Raw genomic sequence first — 18,247 nt, 5'->3', positions numbered from 1 at the left:
AGGGAATATCAGGCTACTTACTCTGGTTCTGTGAGGGGAGTTGTCTCATTTGGCTCATTTACTGGACTCCCATCTTCATGGCTGGTGATTCTTTCATCCTCTGTTCTCATTTCCACTATTGGCTCTTTTGATCCATCTTTCCTAAAAATTATTAAAAGAGTTTTAGTCTCTTATCATCACATTAACTACGTACATTGCACATAAAGAATTACTAAGATCCTTTCTCTCAAATGTTGGCAAAGAAAAGGCAGAACTAATTATCAGTGACTAACACCACCAAGACACATTTAACAGCGTGTTCCCAATTCCTTGAAGTCTTCAAAGCTTCCTGTATCCATGGTTACTTCCCTAACTCTGTAAACATGATGAATTAGCATCTCAAAAGAGCATTTTGTTTATGACTAATAATAAGGTGACAGCTTCTTCATGGGAATGGATGTAAACTTCCCTAACCTAGTAAAATAACGATTGGATTTGATGCCTAGTTATATTTGAACTTTTCTGGCAGTGTTAAAGAGCTGTTATGTGAGTATACACACCACAAAAGTGTGCTTTAATCTCCTGGATTGTGACAACCCCAGCTGCCATTAATGCAAAGAGCCCTTGTGTGGTAAAAATCGAAGCCTTTCTGCTTTGGCTGGTAGAAAAAACTGTTTCTACATCATATTTCCCCCATCTGAGGAACTGCTAGTCTCTCAAGTAAGTAAATGTACAAATATTGTGCTAATTAAACAATTAATTATAAGGAGATGGAGCAGTCAGTGCTGTCATTATGATTTTGTTGGTAAACAAAGAATCATAGAATAGTTTGAGTTTGAAGGGACATTTATAGGTCATCTAGTCCAATGCCCCTGCAGCTGGCAAATCAGGTTCTTCAGCGCTTCATTCAACTCTGATTTTGAGTGTTTCAAGCAATGGAATATCTACAGGTTGTCTCTGGGCAACCTGTTCAAATGTTTCACCATCCTCATTGTAAAATACATTTTCCTCATGTCCAGTCTAAATCTACCCACTTTCACTTCAATACCATCATCCCTTGTCTTTGTAAAAAATCTGTTCCCATCTTTTTTCATAAATTCCCTTTCAAAGGGTCTCAGAAAAATCTTTATCTCAGCCTGACCTCACAGAGAGTGCTTCATCCCTCTGATCATCTTTGTGCCCTTCTCTGGATTTGATCCAACAAATCCATGTCTTTCCTTTACCAAGGACTGCTGAGCTGGATGCAGCACTCCAGGTGAGTTCTCACCAGAGCAGAGGGGCAGAATCACCTCTCCTGAATTTCTGGTCATGCTGCTTTTCATGCAGCCTGGGACACCTTTGGATTTCTGGGATGTGAGCACACATTTTTGGCTCATATCCAGCTTTTCATGAACCAGAATCCCCAAGTCCTTCTCTCCAGGGCTGCTCTCAGAAATACAGATGTGATCTGGAAATAGATCTGGAAATATCTGTTCACTGCCACAAAGTATTAACAATACATATGAATTAACAATACTTATTTAAAGTAATAATTAACTTTTATAGAGTTTTGCTCTCAAAAAGATCAGATGAGATCTTTTTTCTGGACTGGGATGTTGTAGGGAGCTGTTAGACAGCTACAGGCCACACAAAAAACCTGGCTAAATTCTTCTCTAATTAATGTCTCACATTTTCATACTGCTTCTTCAAGATAATGGATAAAACAGGATTTTGCTACAGGAAGTATCAAGAAAACTCTTCCATACTCTGAAAGGTATACTTAAGGAATATCTTTGTAGGTTAATAAGAATGTAATCCAGATAGAGAAATAGTGTGAATAAGAATTAATAGGTAAAAATCTAAAATATTTATGTCTGATAAAAAACCTCCAAAATTTCATGTGCTAATTTATCTCTGCAATTGACACTTAAGATACACAAATGGATAAAAAGCTTATTTTGGTAGATGATGCAATCAACTTTCATGGCTACTTCACACCTGGGAAATATTAGGGATCTAAGTTGGACTGGTGGATGGATTGGTGAGTTCTTCTTGCTTTGTTGATACAACTACAGTCTTAAAAACAGTGTTGCATGACAAAAGGACTAAAAAAGATGCTACTTGTGACCAGTAGTCATGTATATTTACAGGAGGTAGAAACTGTAGCATTTCAAATTTTAAAGAAGGGGAAGTGATTTGTAGGAAATCCATTATGTCATCAGTATTTCTGTGTGTTACATGGATTATATCATCATTGTTCATTATATATAGAACATTATTATTTACTCTCTCTATATATATATTGCTTACAAAATGTAACCAAGAACCATATCATAAACCACCCAAAAATCCAGAATGTAAACTAGCATATTTAAAACAGAGAAATGTCAGTGAATTTTAGGCAATATCAGTTACCATTATGTATATTTAAATGTTGACTCTTCAGGTCTCTCCTGGGAGTTTAGTCTGACAGTTTATTAATGCAGAGAATAGGCTAAAATAAGAACTGTCCCAAATATTTTAAGCTCTGACTGACTGGAGACCATTCTGACAAGGAAAGAAATATGATTAAACAACATGGTTGTTCTTGCAGAAGAAGTGCAACAGAAGAATTAATATCAAGAGACGAGCTCAGTGCTTTTTTGGGACAGCCCGGAATGGCATTTGATAATAAGATGTTGATAGCAAGGTATAAACTGCTGTCAAGTGACATTTCCAACTTTACCTCCCTAAGGTCTTCCCATTTAGGAGAGTCTGTACACCAATTTATAGTTGGCCACTCCTTGAATGGGAAACTTCAGCATAAACTGAAGTGCTGTGCTCAATAGGAAAGGACAGCTGGGCCAGGGCCAGAAGCTTCACATCTTGATTCTATCAATCTGGACAGGCTGGCTTCACAGGATGGAAAAAACACTGCTAGTCTTCCTCTCACTGTCAGATGTGGAGAATTAGGAAATAGCTAGTTTATGTCATTTATTCTATTAAGAAGCATTATAAATACTTTTGTGTCCTCTCACAACTGGTTTTGTCCTGTGGAGCTGTTTCTGAAATGGCAACTCTTTCAAGAGGAACCCAACCAAGATGTGTAGTCAAGTGACCTAAGAAAGACACAGCCTGAAACCAAATAGCCAGAATTAAATCCCCAAAAGGCACTTACACCTCCACTACTGACAATGGAGACACCTGCTCAGCTATGAATAATGAGGGCTGCAAGATCTAGTGTTGCTTTACATCCATCTGAAAAGGGATGGGACCTAGGAAGCTGAAGGATAATGAACAATAAAGCCTGCTTATTGGGAGAGTAACATAGCAGTTGGACCAGCAAATGTTATTTAACCCACACACAGACAGCATTCTCAAATATTACAGTGCATGTGTAAGTTGCCTACCAGATGAACAGGATGAGAAAATTATGGCTTTTTCCTAGTAAGAAAAGGAAATGTTTAAAAGGAAGGACCATATGTTATCTTCTTTCTAGTTTACTTATTGAAAACTCAGTAAATGTCACGACTCTAAAGTGTGATTATTTTATGTAATCAGTACTTGAACTGTTTTGCCAGAAATCTCACTATCCACTCTAATAATTTAAGAGACCATACTTTCACCATATTTTCACCAATGATCAGTTCATTCACATTTGTGTGATGGAGTAGCCACTACAAAAGAGTATTTGTACGAATCAATATCAATTATTTCCCATTCATGTTTAGCAATCATTGACTGTTGCTATAAAGAACAATCACCCACCACCATTTCACCTACATCCAGCTAAGAACTCCTATTAAAAGAAAAAAACCGACAAGATCTTTCATTCCTAAAGTCCACAGACAAGAATCAAAGCTTTCCATCAAGTGCTATAGCTAAGAAGAAAAACTCCCTCACGGATTTTCTATAATACCATGTCCTTCACTCGTGGATTTACTGGCACTGTCACAGCCATAGGCCGAGTTTCTGGGTGTTAGCAGCTCAAAGATGGATTTGCAGAAATGGAGTTACAATGATCCATTACCTGCTCCTCATGAACCAAATCTGTGTCTCCAACTAGCACTGAATTACAATTGATTTCCTTTGTGTCGAGCTGGACAAAGAGGTCATCCTAAACTGAGCTACAGCATATTTCTTTTTTGTGTCTCAACTTTTCTTTTAAAGGCAATAAACAACTCTACACACTTCAGAGCAGCACTTTTCCAAGTAGTAGAAGCATTTTATTAATTCCCTTTGCGACACCACAAAATGGCCATAAAGTTAATGTAAGTTGGACAGCCAACTTTTTCTTTTAAGGATGTTTCCAACCCACGTGATTAATACTCACAAGTAAGCAGCTTTTCCTTCTTCCAGTTCTTTACTTTTCCCACTTGAACCACTCTTCTTCCCACAGATTCTCCTGGTGATGCACATGAGCAATCCGCATTGCCGTACAAAGAAGCAGCTAACATCAGTCACAACCAGGATTAACAAAAGGGCTGCCACTCCCAGGCCAATGACAGCACCAAGTCCAAGACCATTAAAAAGAGTGTCTTCAAGGAAAGAAAATTAAGATATATTAATAACACTAGTCCTAAAATGTAATTTTCTAAGCTGTTGGTCAGGAGATTAAAGAATGTTAAGGAATGAGCCATTCAGAAATTATTGGAAATAAATGGTTCTGATTATTATATATAGTACCTGATTAAAATCACTAAAAACCTCATTTCTTTAGCATAATATTTTCCAAATGCCAAAATTCCAGTAAGTTAAAAAAAAAAATGGCACTAACTAATATCAAATAATATCACATCTTAACATTCCATGAGTAGGAGTATCAATAAGCAGCCCAAGGAAAATATTTTCAATGTTCAACATGAACATTGATGTAAGTTATCTTTTCTGCATTTCAAATACAATTAATTAGCAGTGATGCTAAGCAGAATTACTGAAAAGTTTAAGAGACTGGCAAACCATTATTTATGCTTGTAATATTCTGAATTAGAGTGAAAAATAAGTTATTTAATCTGCAAAGAGTTGCACGCTCTTAGTCTTAAATAATTTAATATGGGGAAAAATATGCATATTGTCAAATGACTATAGGGTCAGGACCTCATCTTGTTTAGTCTTGTACCTTGAAAATGCAATCATACACTTCAAAATAAACACATTCCACACCCGATCTTGCTTTCTGTGTTTGAATTTTGAGAGCTGATGTTTAGCTAATTTTACTTCATTACAAATCTCAGGAAAAATATTTTAATGTTTTGCCTCAGTTGATATTCCCATGACAGCAATGCTACAAACCCTTTTAAATAGTTTGATTCTCAGGAGTCTGTGAACTCAGATGGGGCTTATAGAATAGAGGATTTGTATCTGATCACTGTCTAGGGGAAAAAAAGCTCATGCACCCAGCTAATTCAAGCAGATGCCCAACCAGCTCAGCTCTTGGACAGTGACAATTTCCTGGTGTGAGACTGTGCCCAGCAAACCCCAGGGGAATGGAACTGGGTGAGTTTGCCCCTGGGTGATGCACACCAGCATTGCTTCCCTCCCATGTCCTGGAGTGATGCCCAAGCCAGCACCACTCACTGGGACATTCCATCTGCTGCTCTGCCTGCTGCCAAAATAAGAGCAAGATTATTCTGAGCAGAGATTACTTGGATCCTGTTGTAACAGACACCAAACAATTTCATAACGTAATATAATAAAAATATTTTTACTGGGTTACTAATATCATCATCCTCCTCTTTCTCTTCCTACTCCCCTATACACTATAGATTGTTTTCAGATTAAGCACAGATTTTCATATTTTCGCCTAAACAATTTTAATAATAAAATCTTTACCACTTCAAATGTAATTTCAAAGTTTTCTTAAATCAACGAATATTTATTCTTTGTCTAGTCTTTGCTTAGAACTCTAAAATGGAAAAATAAAACCTTTTTTTCAAAAGAAGGGGTGGATTTTACTTCTTAAGCAATTGACTTCATTGTCTGTTGTATGGGTTGTTTTATTATAGAAATGATCTTCACAATGTTATTATACAACAAGCTAGAATTCAATGTATATATTTCCGTGGATGGATAAGCAGAAAAACAGGCATATTATTTCAAAGTTATTTTCCTTTGCTCAGAAAGACTTTAAAACCACTACACAAATTATAAAAATAATGGTGCATCAATGAAATGATTTATCATTTATGCACTGCCCCATCAGCAATGCCAAAACTTGATGTTTTAAATTATTTTTTATTTTTTAAACAACAGCATTCCTATTTAAATATTATACTTTCTGATACATCTTTCAAAACTTATTTTATTCCTATATCCACCCACATATTTGGTGAATCCCTTTGTAACCTTCAGTAATTTTTTTGCCAGTATGAATTGTCAGAAATATACAAGTAGATATTTATTTCCAGTTTATTAAAAAGCTCATATATTTCAATTGCTATAATACCAGTAAATTTTATAGTCAGCTTTAGAGACCTCATACAGCGAGGTCTTCTCAACCATCAACTAGAATGTGAAGGAGAAAAATTAGCGTGATTTAATCCAAACGTTGAAAGAAATTCAGGGGCATTTTACTGGTTTAGTTTTATGGGGGTTTTTTTCTTAATAAAGGGTTAAAAAGTTTTTACTATGAAGAGATATTTTTTCCACTGCTGTGAACAGCACTTTCAGTGTCCTTGGAACATTGTGAAATGTCAAGGTTCTCATTCTAGAGGTGATCCAGAGGCAGAAATGACAACAAGGTATCTTCACAGGAGAGCGAAGGGAATGTTTACAGTCACAATATTGCTCCTTTGTTTTGCCATTGTTGCCATAGTGGAACACTGTTTTTTCACTTTTAGTTTTCCTTGTATGGGTGCTGCATATTTCTCCATCTCTTCCTGGCTGATGATTTCCTTTACATTCAGCATTCCCCATCCTTGCTACAGCTCCACCAGTCCTAAGTAATTTTTTTCCTACTTGAAACCCTTTTGTTCTTGCAGGTTTCTGTAACTCCGATTTATTAAAGTTGTCAACACTTTTCCAACATTTCTCTCCTTTATTTTCTGTGCCCCAAAATGTGAGAGTAACATGGCCAAATCCAGAGGTGAGGTGGGGAGCATGGCTGTGATGAGCCTTCTCACCTGTCTGAGGATCTGATGTACTTCTTCTGAAAACAGACAGAAACTAGACAGCCTTGTTCTTTAAATCTACCCGTGTTATGGTTTATCTTTAATCTTAATGAAAACATACAAAACTAATTTTTTAGAAGTTTATCTGTGGCTTAATTCCTTTCTTTCTTGAATTGCTTTGATTTTGTACTTGCCTATCAGCTTCCACCAAAATCAGCTGCAAAACTAATCCAAATAATTTTTAAAGCAGATTAAGGCCTCTCCTCACTGGTTTCAAAAGTCATATCCTAATATATATGTAATTTCAAAACAATGTGAATTTTTTCTTTATAAGTTATAACATCAACAGAAATTCTAATTCTGTGACAGGATGGAATAATAATGTCATACTACAAACAGCATTCCCATCAACTTTGACAAGCAATGCTGTTATCAAAGAAAGTGTTGCCTTAAATAAAATTAAATTATTATGTTTTTATTATAGTTGTATTAGAGAAGCTATTTTAAATATTTCGTGTTTTTACAGCTTCCCAGTATGTACCAAACAAACTCAAAATAATAGTTCTACTTTGTGCTCTAAAATAACAAAGTATTTGAGCATTATATAATTTTTTATTTTCCTAGTTGAACAAAACCACTTCAAAGCATAAAAATTCAATGTTAATGTGAAAGAATCAGTTCTTAGGAACTTTTTGAAAATGTTTATTGTATACCTGTCTTAGTTATCTAACTAGAGAGGGCCTTTTAAAACACTTCTTGTTAAAAAGAAAAAAACCAGGGAAGTATAAGTTCCATAGTTCTGAATGAGTTTTATTGTAATTTCTTAAAAATATGCTACATTGAAAAGGATATGTTGTTCTCATAAAGAATGTGGCATAAGTAATGTAATACCTTGACATGATGATGAAGGAAACTGACAATTTTAAAGATGCCTTTTTCACCCACTTCTTCAAATAAATGATCATCAATGAATACTTATGGAAATAGGATTAAAAAACTTCCAGAAATGTAAAACATAAACTAAAATAGACAAAAGCAAGTTTCTACAAATGTCATCAAAAGTTTTGGCAATATTCAAGTTCTTCTTATTGAATAAGTTATGGTATTATTTCTAATGAGACAATTGAATATTTTTTCAGGAATCATTACTTGATGAGAATGAGGAATGAAGAGCTTTGGCAAATAAAATGAAACTTTCCAGAGAAAAGAACTAAGTGAAGGGATACATTTTCTGGATTCTCAAATGTAAGTTTGGACTAAGTTCCTGTAAATGTTCTGCACCAGATACTCCGAGGGAAGCAGGTCAAAAGGGAGAATCTCCATCTGTATGTGTGTACAGAATCAGAGAATGGTTTGGGTTGGAAGGGACATTAAAGCTCATCTCATTACAACTCCCCTGCCATGGGCACCTCCCTCTAGACCAATTTAAACAGAGCCCCATCCAACCTGGCCTTGAACACTTCCAGGGTTGGGGCATCCCGACCTTCCTTGGCAAAATAAAGTTTTTGCTTGTGCACAGGAACAAAACATGCAACATGAATATAATCAAACTGATGTTAAATGAACCTCTGTCCTTTGAGGTGACAGAATTTCTCTGTGCGCTTACAGAATCACATTGTATATATTTAATTACTGCTACAATAAAATAGTAATGGCAAGTTTTATAACAAGCACTCTATGTGATCTGGGGGTTGGATAAGGTGACATCCAGACATGCTTTTCACACATTCAGTGATATTAAGTTTTGTCAGGGAGAAAAAAACATGTTAGCAACTTCTTGTGCATTATTCCTTTCCCTCCTCTTTGGAAGGCATGGATTGAAGTTAAGATGCAAGATAGATGATTACTGAAACCTCCCTTTTACAGTAATTTGAGTTTTTATGGGAAAAAAAAAAAAGCAATGTTGTAAAATACTTTTCTAGCTTACAGGGCAACACCTGGCTGCTTCAAATACACGGTGTAGAGTTATGATACATGATTTTCCTTTCTTTCAAGGCAGTCAGAAGATATAGTAAACTGCTCCAAATCTAAAGTAAAAATTTGAAAATTATGGTCTTACTAGAGGGTGAAATTGAAATACTGCACTAGGTCGTGTCAGGAAAAAAACGTTCTTTTTTATCAAGCTGAACTACACTTTTGTATTGACCCTTAAAAATATGCCCAACCATGTTGGTTATTTCTGCACTGCTTCTGAATATTGTCTTTGATTTTATATCTGATCTGGAACTTTTCCTAGACTCAAAGTCTTACAAAATGTGTATACTTACTCAAAAATCTCTAAAAAGACAGAAAATATAGGTCTCAAAATTTTTTATCCATTGAGGAGCACCAAAATAATCATAATGCAGTACCAAAAAATTAAACAGCTCTATGAAATTTTCTAGAAGTCAACAGTAAAACAGTAACATGGCAGTCCATGCCCAAAAGAAGTAAAGAACCAGGGATCCCTCCCTGCTACCCAAAGAAGCTCCATTACCTTGCCACATCCAGAGCTGCATGACCTGTTTTTAGCAATTTATATCAATAAAGCTTTTCTTTTGAGCCAGGTAAATGCCCAGAAGCATAATGTCTTCCTTCAAATGAAATAAACAAAGTGTTACACTTGCTATATTAGCTTGCAAGAAATCGTTGGGATTCTATGCAACATTTACTGGGGTACTGTTTGTTGCAGAAGAGAATGTGACAGTGAGGTGCATTCTTTTCTATCCCATTCCTTAATGCAAAAAGATGCTATCAAGGCTAGAATCGACATTAATTGTAATGCTTTTTCTTCCTCAGTGGTTTTTCCTACAACTCTGTGCTAGGACAGATTCTGCTGAAGGGCAGTGGACAAACACATGGATGTGTGCTCTGAGCTGCCGCACTGAGTAATGTGCTCTGACAGATACACTTCACACACAACTTTGGAAAATAAGGGGACAGTACTACTGGCTTCCTATAACTTTCTTCTACTCATCAGTGACAGCTCTTCATTGTGTCCCCATCTCAGATGAAGTCTGAGCTGCAGTGAGTCAGGGGAGCCTGTGGTGCCACCGGGACTATCAGTTACAGAGATGTGAGCCACTAAAAGGTTGCACTTTTCTGATGCTTATCTAAGTGAAGGAGTTTTTCTTCATTACGGCAAGATTCTCTTGGCAACAAATTTTCTGAAATGGATTTTTGCCTTTAAATTTTGAAGGAAAATGTCTTGTATTAAGAGTCTCTCAGGATACTGAGTAAGTAGGACTTGAATTCACATCTCCTCTAATGGCCCTTAACAACATTTTTCATAGGAAGGTGTCTTAATAGACATAAATGCAATAGCTAAGTGTAAGAAATGCAATGTAAATAGCAGCTTCAGTATTTCTGGCAACAGCACTTTGTCTGTGGTCATTGAGGGATAACAAGGGAAAGGATACCAAAAAATCCTTTCTTTACTACAAAAAGGATTCTGTGTGGTGAAAATGTTTTCTGGTGTTTTCACTTACTATTTTTTTAAGCAAAGTTTAAAAAAAAAAGAGATCCTTTGCATGATCAAACTCTCCCTAAGCAGACTTCAGGAGCATTTCTAGTATGCCTTAAAAGTTATCCAGTTACAGCAACAGCAGCTTTTTCCTTGTATTTACTCAGTCATCATAGTAAATGGTATTTTTTAGCATTGTCTCCTTCCATGGGAAGCCCCAGAAAAATGCAGGCAGAGAGATCCCAGTCCTGCCGTGCCTTGAGAGGGAAAGGCTGCACTGTGGGTTCATAGAATCAGCACTGCTCCCAGTATTGGTTTTCAGTAGATTTGGGAAAACAAGTTTCTGTGCCCCAGTTTCCTCCACTCAAACTGACAGCAGATTTACTGAGCACGTCTCTTGGAGGAGTTCCTAAGAACCTCTGCAGATTAATTAAGATTGACGTGAGTATTGAGAACATACACTTATGTGTGGTTTCAGTACTGCTATTACATAAAAGGATAAATTATTTTAATTGCTTCATTTAGGAGAATTCAAAACCATGCTGTGCATATACCACAGAGACATGGGAAATTTTTGCATCTTTATAGTGGATGACAGCCCTAAGTAGAATATTGCAGCCAGGAGATCTGAAAAAGAGTCAAACCATCTCAGGATTTTATTTAAATTGAGAAAATATTTCAAGTTAGACAGCGTTTTCTATAAGACCTATGTAAATTCAAGCAGAACAGCAGTTTCAAGAAGTAATACTTCGAATATTATGTTAAATATATAATTGTTTTATAGCATTAGCTACAAAAAGAGCAGTTTAATATTATAAATGCTGCCATTATATGGTGCATGTTTTTACTTTAAAAATACTTATATTTACTTTATATGGTGCATGTGTTTTTACTTTTAAAATGTTTGAATGCTACAACTGCAACTTCCAGCAGAGTCCTGCTTGGTAGGGCAGCTTTTCCCAGTATTAAAACTTCCTTTGGGGATACAACTTAATCAGGCAGATTAAATCAGAATGGATCAAACTCAGGCTGCATATTTATATAGCCAATGCACATACTTGCTTCACTAGTGAGTAGCATGGCAGCCACCTAATCTAAGCAAAACTTAAAATTCATGAATTCTAATTTTAGTGACTTTGATGTTTGTGGTGGGGTGGGTTTTTTTGTTTGTTGGTTTGTTTGGTTTTGGTTTTTTTGGGGTTTTTTTGGTATTTTGTTAGTTTGGGTTTTTAAAAATATTCACTATTGGATAAAACCCTACAGCTAAAATGCAGATACAATGCTAGAAGTTGTCTCTGCAGACACAAAATACATCATGTAGACAGTACAAGAAAAAAAGAGCATTTATCAGCAATAAAGAAAATACAGATAGTAATGCTTTAAGTCAGTTTTCTTTATTACAAAAAATGAAGACAGAAGTTGCATGAACTAAAATGAACTTTGAACAACAGATGAAAGCCACAAAAAGTTACATATATTTCTTGACATTGTGTTTGGAAAGGTGCTGAGGGACATCACAGTTACACCATGCACACGTTCTTCAGGGAAAAAGCAGAGATGACAACAAGTGCTGCATGCATGAAAAACTCAGTGCAGCAAAATGGTAGTGAATTATGAACAAGATAAAAATAAGCAATGTTTCACAAATTAAAATTAACTACTTTAAATCCAGATTTTTTCCTTGCCTTTCACACTGTTTTTGAAAACAAAAACTTACAGATGCTGCAGTGTATTCAATACTTTTCACAAAATTAGTTTTTAGTACATTGTATGTATTGTCATTTGTAATTCTGTTGGATACATACACTGAGAAAGATTTACTTTGCTTCTATTATGGACATTTAATACATGCATTAAAATAAAATTTTATGTAAATAAAATATGTGCTGGAAATTGCCGCTACAAAAATATTAAATGTGTAAAATAAATATACAGAACTGTTAATAAGAATATAACATAATGGTAGTATGGTCACAAGCATTACTACCACAGCTTCTTGGGACTTCAGACCCAATAATAAATGAACAAAAATGGAGATTTCTACCTCAGTTTCTTGCTTTTGTTGTAAAATATCTAAACTTAGCACAGCACTCAAGTGCACAGCTTACATTCAGCTACTGTTTCTAAACAGGCAAAGTTGGTTCAGCTCTACACCTGGTATTTGATGCCATCAGCTTTATATTAAGATGTCATTGACATTAAAGGGAAAAGGTGATTTTCCATCACTTATACATTATGTCTGATAAATATATAGCAATGGAAAACTGAACATTCCTTACATACCTGAAGAAAATGAATGGATAAAGTAAATGTGATAAGCATCAAGGAGCCCTACATATAGGAAAGATTTCAGTGACGTCATTATACACCTCAGATGCTACATTTCTCTATATATTACTCAACTTGCATCCTAAAAGTAACATTTTCTTTTTTTTCCTTTGCTCCTAAAATTCCTGAAAAAATGAACAATCAGAAATCATCAACATACTGGACAGCAGTTAGAGAACTGGCAACTATTAGCACAATCATAAATTGCATACAAATCTCCATTATGTCTTCAAAAAACAAAAACCAAAAAATCCAACAACTGTTTTTTCAGACTTAATTAGTTAACTTTACATTTGCATACACATTTGAGTGGTGCCTATGCAGGTTTCCATGATGGAGAGTGAGTACATGGTAAGACCCTTAAAACTGACTGAGAACTGGTCAAAAGGTAATGTGTATAATTGAATCATCAATCTGTTTATCTTTCAAATAAATAATGTTCACATGAATATAATATTTTTGCATCAGTGCTTGGCCTATCACAAAAAAATTAAATCGAATGCTACTTTGTTATTTGGTAATAGCATTTTTTGTACACCTCAAAAAACATTCAGAAGTTATATTTTATCCCTAATGTATGCAATATGTGTGTCTATTTCTGGGCAATATTTTTCCTATTTAGAGGGACAGCGATTTATATTCTAATAACCCTACAGCAGTAAAAAAAGGATGGCATTTGAAGTTGCATTATGTAAATACTTTGATTTGTGAACAATTTGTAAATGTTAGGAACTTGTCAAAACTCTGGAAAGAAGAAAGACAACAAATAAAATCTGATTAGGAAAGAAGCCAGCCTTAGACTCTAAAGGTTGCAAATCAGAACATTTTAAAAATACTGTTCCTTAGAGATATACTGCTATATCACAGAATAATCATTACCCTTTTTAAGTTTCTGTGCCACCAATTTGGATTTAAGGCACAAGCTCAGCATAGCATATTTTACGACTTCAGTGTTACAGACAGTTTAATATTAGCACTTCAAAATATGGGACAATGTTAAAAAAATTGTAACATTTTACACTGTCAGTCATAAGACCTAAAATCTGTTTTACAATTACAACATTTAAAGGAACAAATTTACTTTTCTAACATTTAAATACTAATGTCAAAAGTAAATTGAATTCAATTTGTAAAGACATATTTATCATTTTAATAGAGTTTAAATTACAATTTAGGCTGTTCAGTCTATACCTATGAATTATAATTTAATTTGAAAATTACTCTGTTAGTTTTTTCCTCGTTCTTGTCTGTATGAAGCCAAGATTTCAAAATCTTCTGAATATTCACACAGATTGCACAAAATACTGTGAAATAATCTCGCTCTCATTGTTTTTAAAGATACAATTATGAAATGCTCATAAAGACAACTACAAACAAAGCTGTATTAGTCATTCATCTGAGGAGATATATGACAACCCAAGGACATTATTCTCTTCCACTTTTTCTTTCTCATTACAGAGGTTTTGGGTCACTGCCCAGAACTGCCTGGCTCTGCAGTCACATAATCCCCACAATATTGGTTAAGTCATTCTCTTTGGAATTTGATGGGAAGAGGAGGGCCAGAAGAAAAGGATCACATTCAAAGTACTTGATAACCTCAAAATACAAAGCCCAGAATAATTTAAATTGGAGCAGACCTAAAATTTCTCTCACTTAACAGAGCAAATTTATCTAGTTCCCAGCTGAAGCTACTATCAGTTGGAAAAAAAGATAAGTGATCCAAATTTGTCTCTTTATCCCACTGGCATTGTGACACTGAGGATAAAAGACAACTTGCCATTCATAATGTATATTTAGCTTCTAAAATTTCTCAAGGCTTTTCATTATCTCCTTCACAGTATGTTTGGAGAGCTCACAGTCAATCAGTCTGTGTCCTAATTCCTATCTTGTCTTCTTATATACTTATCTGCAATGTTAGAATGACTTGCTAAGATAATAAATTTATAGCCTGTAAAGAGCTCTTCAAATGTCTTACTGGAGTAGAAAAATGATATGGGAACTTTCATTTTTCTGCTTTTTTGCATAGCTGTAGGTGTCCAGTCTTGTTTTATTAAAAAAAAATTAGGAACAGTGACATGTATGCAGAAGGTGAAAATATATTAGACAACATTTAGTGGAATCACATCAAGGTTTCAAGTTTCAGAAAATTAGGAAAAATCTACAAAATAAGGAAATACTGGGATCAGACTGTCTGTGCAACCTTATAAGTGCCTATTTTATTTTTCAGTTTATGAGACAATATAAGTGTTACTCAGGACTCTTTTATCCAATGGTAGGTGCTCATTAGTTTTGACTGGATCTGCAATTTTATTTTCTTTACTGTTCAGAACAGCAACTGTGTGTCCACAAGAGAAGGTTCCGTCCCTCATGTTCCCACACGTTCCCTCTGCTCCCTCCCTGCCTTACAGTGGGATCAGAGAGCAAAAGGGATGGGACTGCAAAGAGGAGCCTCTAGAAAGAATTTGCTGCTCCCCTGGACCAAAAAGGAGTCCCAGTGTTTGTGCACCACTGAGCTCCAACAGACTGAGAAAGATCTCCCAGTATTGGTTTTTAATATGCTTGAACTGTGGGTTTCTTTCCCCCTTAGCATCTACTACAGCATCTACTTACTAAATATTGGCCAATCTTCAGTTCTTGGACAATAAGTAGAGATATCCTTGATATTTTGTAACCTCAGAAGGCAACAGTGGCAATAGTGACAGCAAACAAACAATTTCACTGTCTGGATTTTTAAAATGGTAAGAGAAAAAAAAAAGAAAACCTCTTGCAAATGTTTCTGCCCAATGTGATTCTTTCACTAAAAACAAATCTAGCATTAGCAACAACATTTGTCCAAGTTATACTAAATTGAAAATATGTTCTCAGATCTGAAAGTTTTTGCTAACTTATGTGTAGCTAGTAATTCCAAATCCACTGTAACATAGTTAAGATGAAAAGTTTCATTTAAAATATCATCTAGCCTTCATTAGTTCTTGGTTCAATAAGCACTTAATAATTTAAAAAAATAAATATTATATATTGGAAGAACACCTATACAACTAAATTACTAAGTCAATATATATATTAACATTGTTTGTGCATGGAAAAATGGGCTTTCATCTGGGTGGTCCAAAATAGGAACCCAAAGTTTTAAGTCCTACAAAAATAGAAGAGAAAATTTCTTTCTTTACCACACTATGCCAGGCACTCATCAATGTAATAATTTCAAAGTAATGTCATGACATTAAGTCAAAGTGACAGAACACAGCAGCAAGGGCCATGGATGGAACAGTGGCTTGATTTTAAGTGAGAGCTTATCTGCAGGTCACAATGAAATTAATGTTTTCTAGATAGCAATCTTTTCAATTCCAGCCACTTCATTGCACTAAATATGGGAACTAGTTAAAAAAAGTATTTCTGTCAATAAATTATTCCATAGACTTACACACTGGAGACACCTTACTTGTGACATAGTCCAATTTTCTAAAAATGATTGTAAGCTGGTTTAGATGAGGATAGGTTGTTTTGTTTTGTTTTGTTTTGGGGTTTTTTATGTCCTAAAGGCATAACTTCCAAAAATATTTCAAAACTGGCAAAAATCATCATTATCAATATTTCTTAGAAATAAGAAAATTCTTCAACTGAGTGAACATATATAGATACCTAAATTTGACCAATTGATTTCCAATTTGTAAGATAACTTTTATTAGATCCCAAAAGGGATGAACTATATGAACTATAAGGAGGAAAAAATCATCATATACAGGTAATTTATCATGTTTGTTATATTAAGTAACAATTTGAAGGGAGCTGTCTTAAAATAAATATTTAACTCTGCCTTAATTTTAAAGTGCATTGCTTTCTTGGGTTATTCTGTATGCAACAGAGAAATGAACCATAAACCTAGACAACTACATAAATTTTAAAATCAAATATATGTAATAAAATATATATATGGACTCTTATTAAATAAAATCTTTTTCCTGAGGTTTTGCACACACTGCTGCAGACCTCATAAGCCATGCTTTTAATATATAAAACAGGAAAAAATGCTTTTTCCATTTTTACTACAGGTCAAAATTGAACCTCTGGAGCTTCCAAGTCCTACAGGTGCCATGAAATCAAATGTGGCATCTTTGCAGCCACAAGAAGTGACTTTGGTGGGCAGGGACCTGTTTTATGTGCTGAGGCATGTCAGTGGAGAGGCACAGAAAAAGTATTTTAAATGAACCACTATGAACTAAAACAATTCATAAATAATTGGTTAGGGAAGACATGCTTGTTAAAATGCATTAGAAAGTACAAAACATGTCTGTATTCACAGACCCATAGAGTGGCCTGGGTTTTGAGGGACCTTAAAGATCATCCAAGCCTCTGCTGTGGACAGGGACACCTTCCACTAGACCAGGTATCTCAGAGCTCCATACAGCCTGGACTTAAACCATTTTTATTAAGCATAAAGTTTTAAGTACCTTGTGTCAGGAACCAGTGAAAGGAAAATTTTTTGCAAAGCATTAGTACAAAATGAAAATACTCTCCTGGAAGATGTAGCTGGAAAGCCATATGACTGACAATGGTAAGGTTTCTGCATGAATTTCTTATAACCAAAATCTAGTTGAGAAAATAGAACCAAACCACCTTGATCAAATTCAGTAAGTCAGATTCTCCATGCTCTGTCTGACCAGAGTGACAAGCATCATCTTTTGAATTTGTCAAAAAACTCACCAGGCTTCCAAAAAGCCCCATTCATAATTTTGCATGCACAGACTGAAGTAATTACTCTATTTAGGATCTTGACGAGAAATGGAAATTTTGGAAGAGCTATAGAAAAGTACAAATTTTATAAGGTCTGTGTTTATTTTCCAGCAAATAAAAAATTAGGAGAGAGAGGAAGAATACATATTGCTTGTCTTATCAACAACAGTACAAAAACATGCACCAGAAACTTATGACTACAGTGAGAGAGAAACCAGCAGCATTCAGCTGCAGGGACTGGCCTCCATTTTCACGTCTAGTAGCTTCACAGCATCTGTCTGTGTGGATAAGAATAGTTATAGAAAATCAAGAGTATGAAAAAGAAGTAAATTTTAGGAAAAAAAAAAAAAGTGGAAAGGTTGAGACAGCATGAAAAAGAAAGTATCAAAAGGAAACAAAAGTGACAGTGGGAAAGAAAAAAGAAAAAAAAATAATATTTACATTGTGCCAAAGACAGTCACTTGAAAGACATTATTCTAACGAAAACATCAAATTATGAGTAAAACATAGATGGAATGGCAACCATTGAATTATCCCAGCCAAATCTGTATAATCTAGTACTAAAACTGTGGAAAAGGTATACCTCCAATGTGGTCCTCCTCAGCAGTCAAAGTAGCAAAATGTTTGGTCTAATTTTAAAACAATTTAATTAAGTGCTTAACCTGAAGCAAGTTTCTTGCATCCCCCTGAGACCATT

General features: G+C 35.0%; 1 protein-coding gene across 1 annotated transcript in view; it reads right to left on the bottom strand.

Moving 5' to 3' along the window:
- NCAM2 (neural cell adhesion molecule 2) overlaps positions 1 to 18,247 on the bottom strand; it is a 268,232-nt gene that overhangs the window by 6,197 nt on the left and 243,788 nt on the right. The window contains exons 16-17 of the mRNA XM_054270307.1: positions 4,271 to 4,475; positions 22 to 141 (exon numbers count right to left, since the gene is read on the bottom strand). Of these exons, the coding sequence (XP_054126282.1) occupies positions 22 to 141; positions 4,271 to 4,475 (325 nt within the window). The remainder of the gene's footprint in view (positions 1 to 21; positions 142 to 4,270; positions 4,476 to 18,247) is intronic.

This window comes from Melozone crissalis, unplaced genomic scaffold (genome assembly GCF_028551555.1).
Source record: "Melozone crissalis strain CALT ecotype California unplaced genomic scaffold, PUWL_Pcris_2 ptg000009l_1, whole genome shotgun sequence".
Lineage (NCBI taxonomy): Eukaryota > Metazoa > Chordata > Aves > Passeriformes > Passerellidae > Melozone > Melozone crissalis.
The sequence above is the reverse complement of the archived record's forward strand: the minus strand, read 5'-3'. Positions and strand labels throughout refer to the sequence as shown.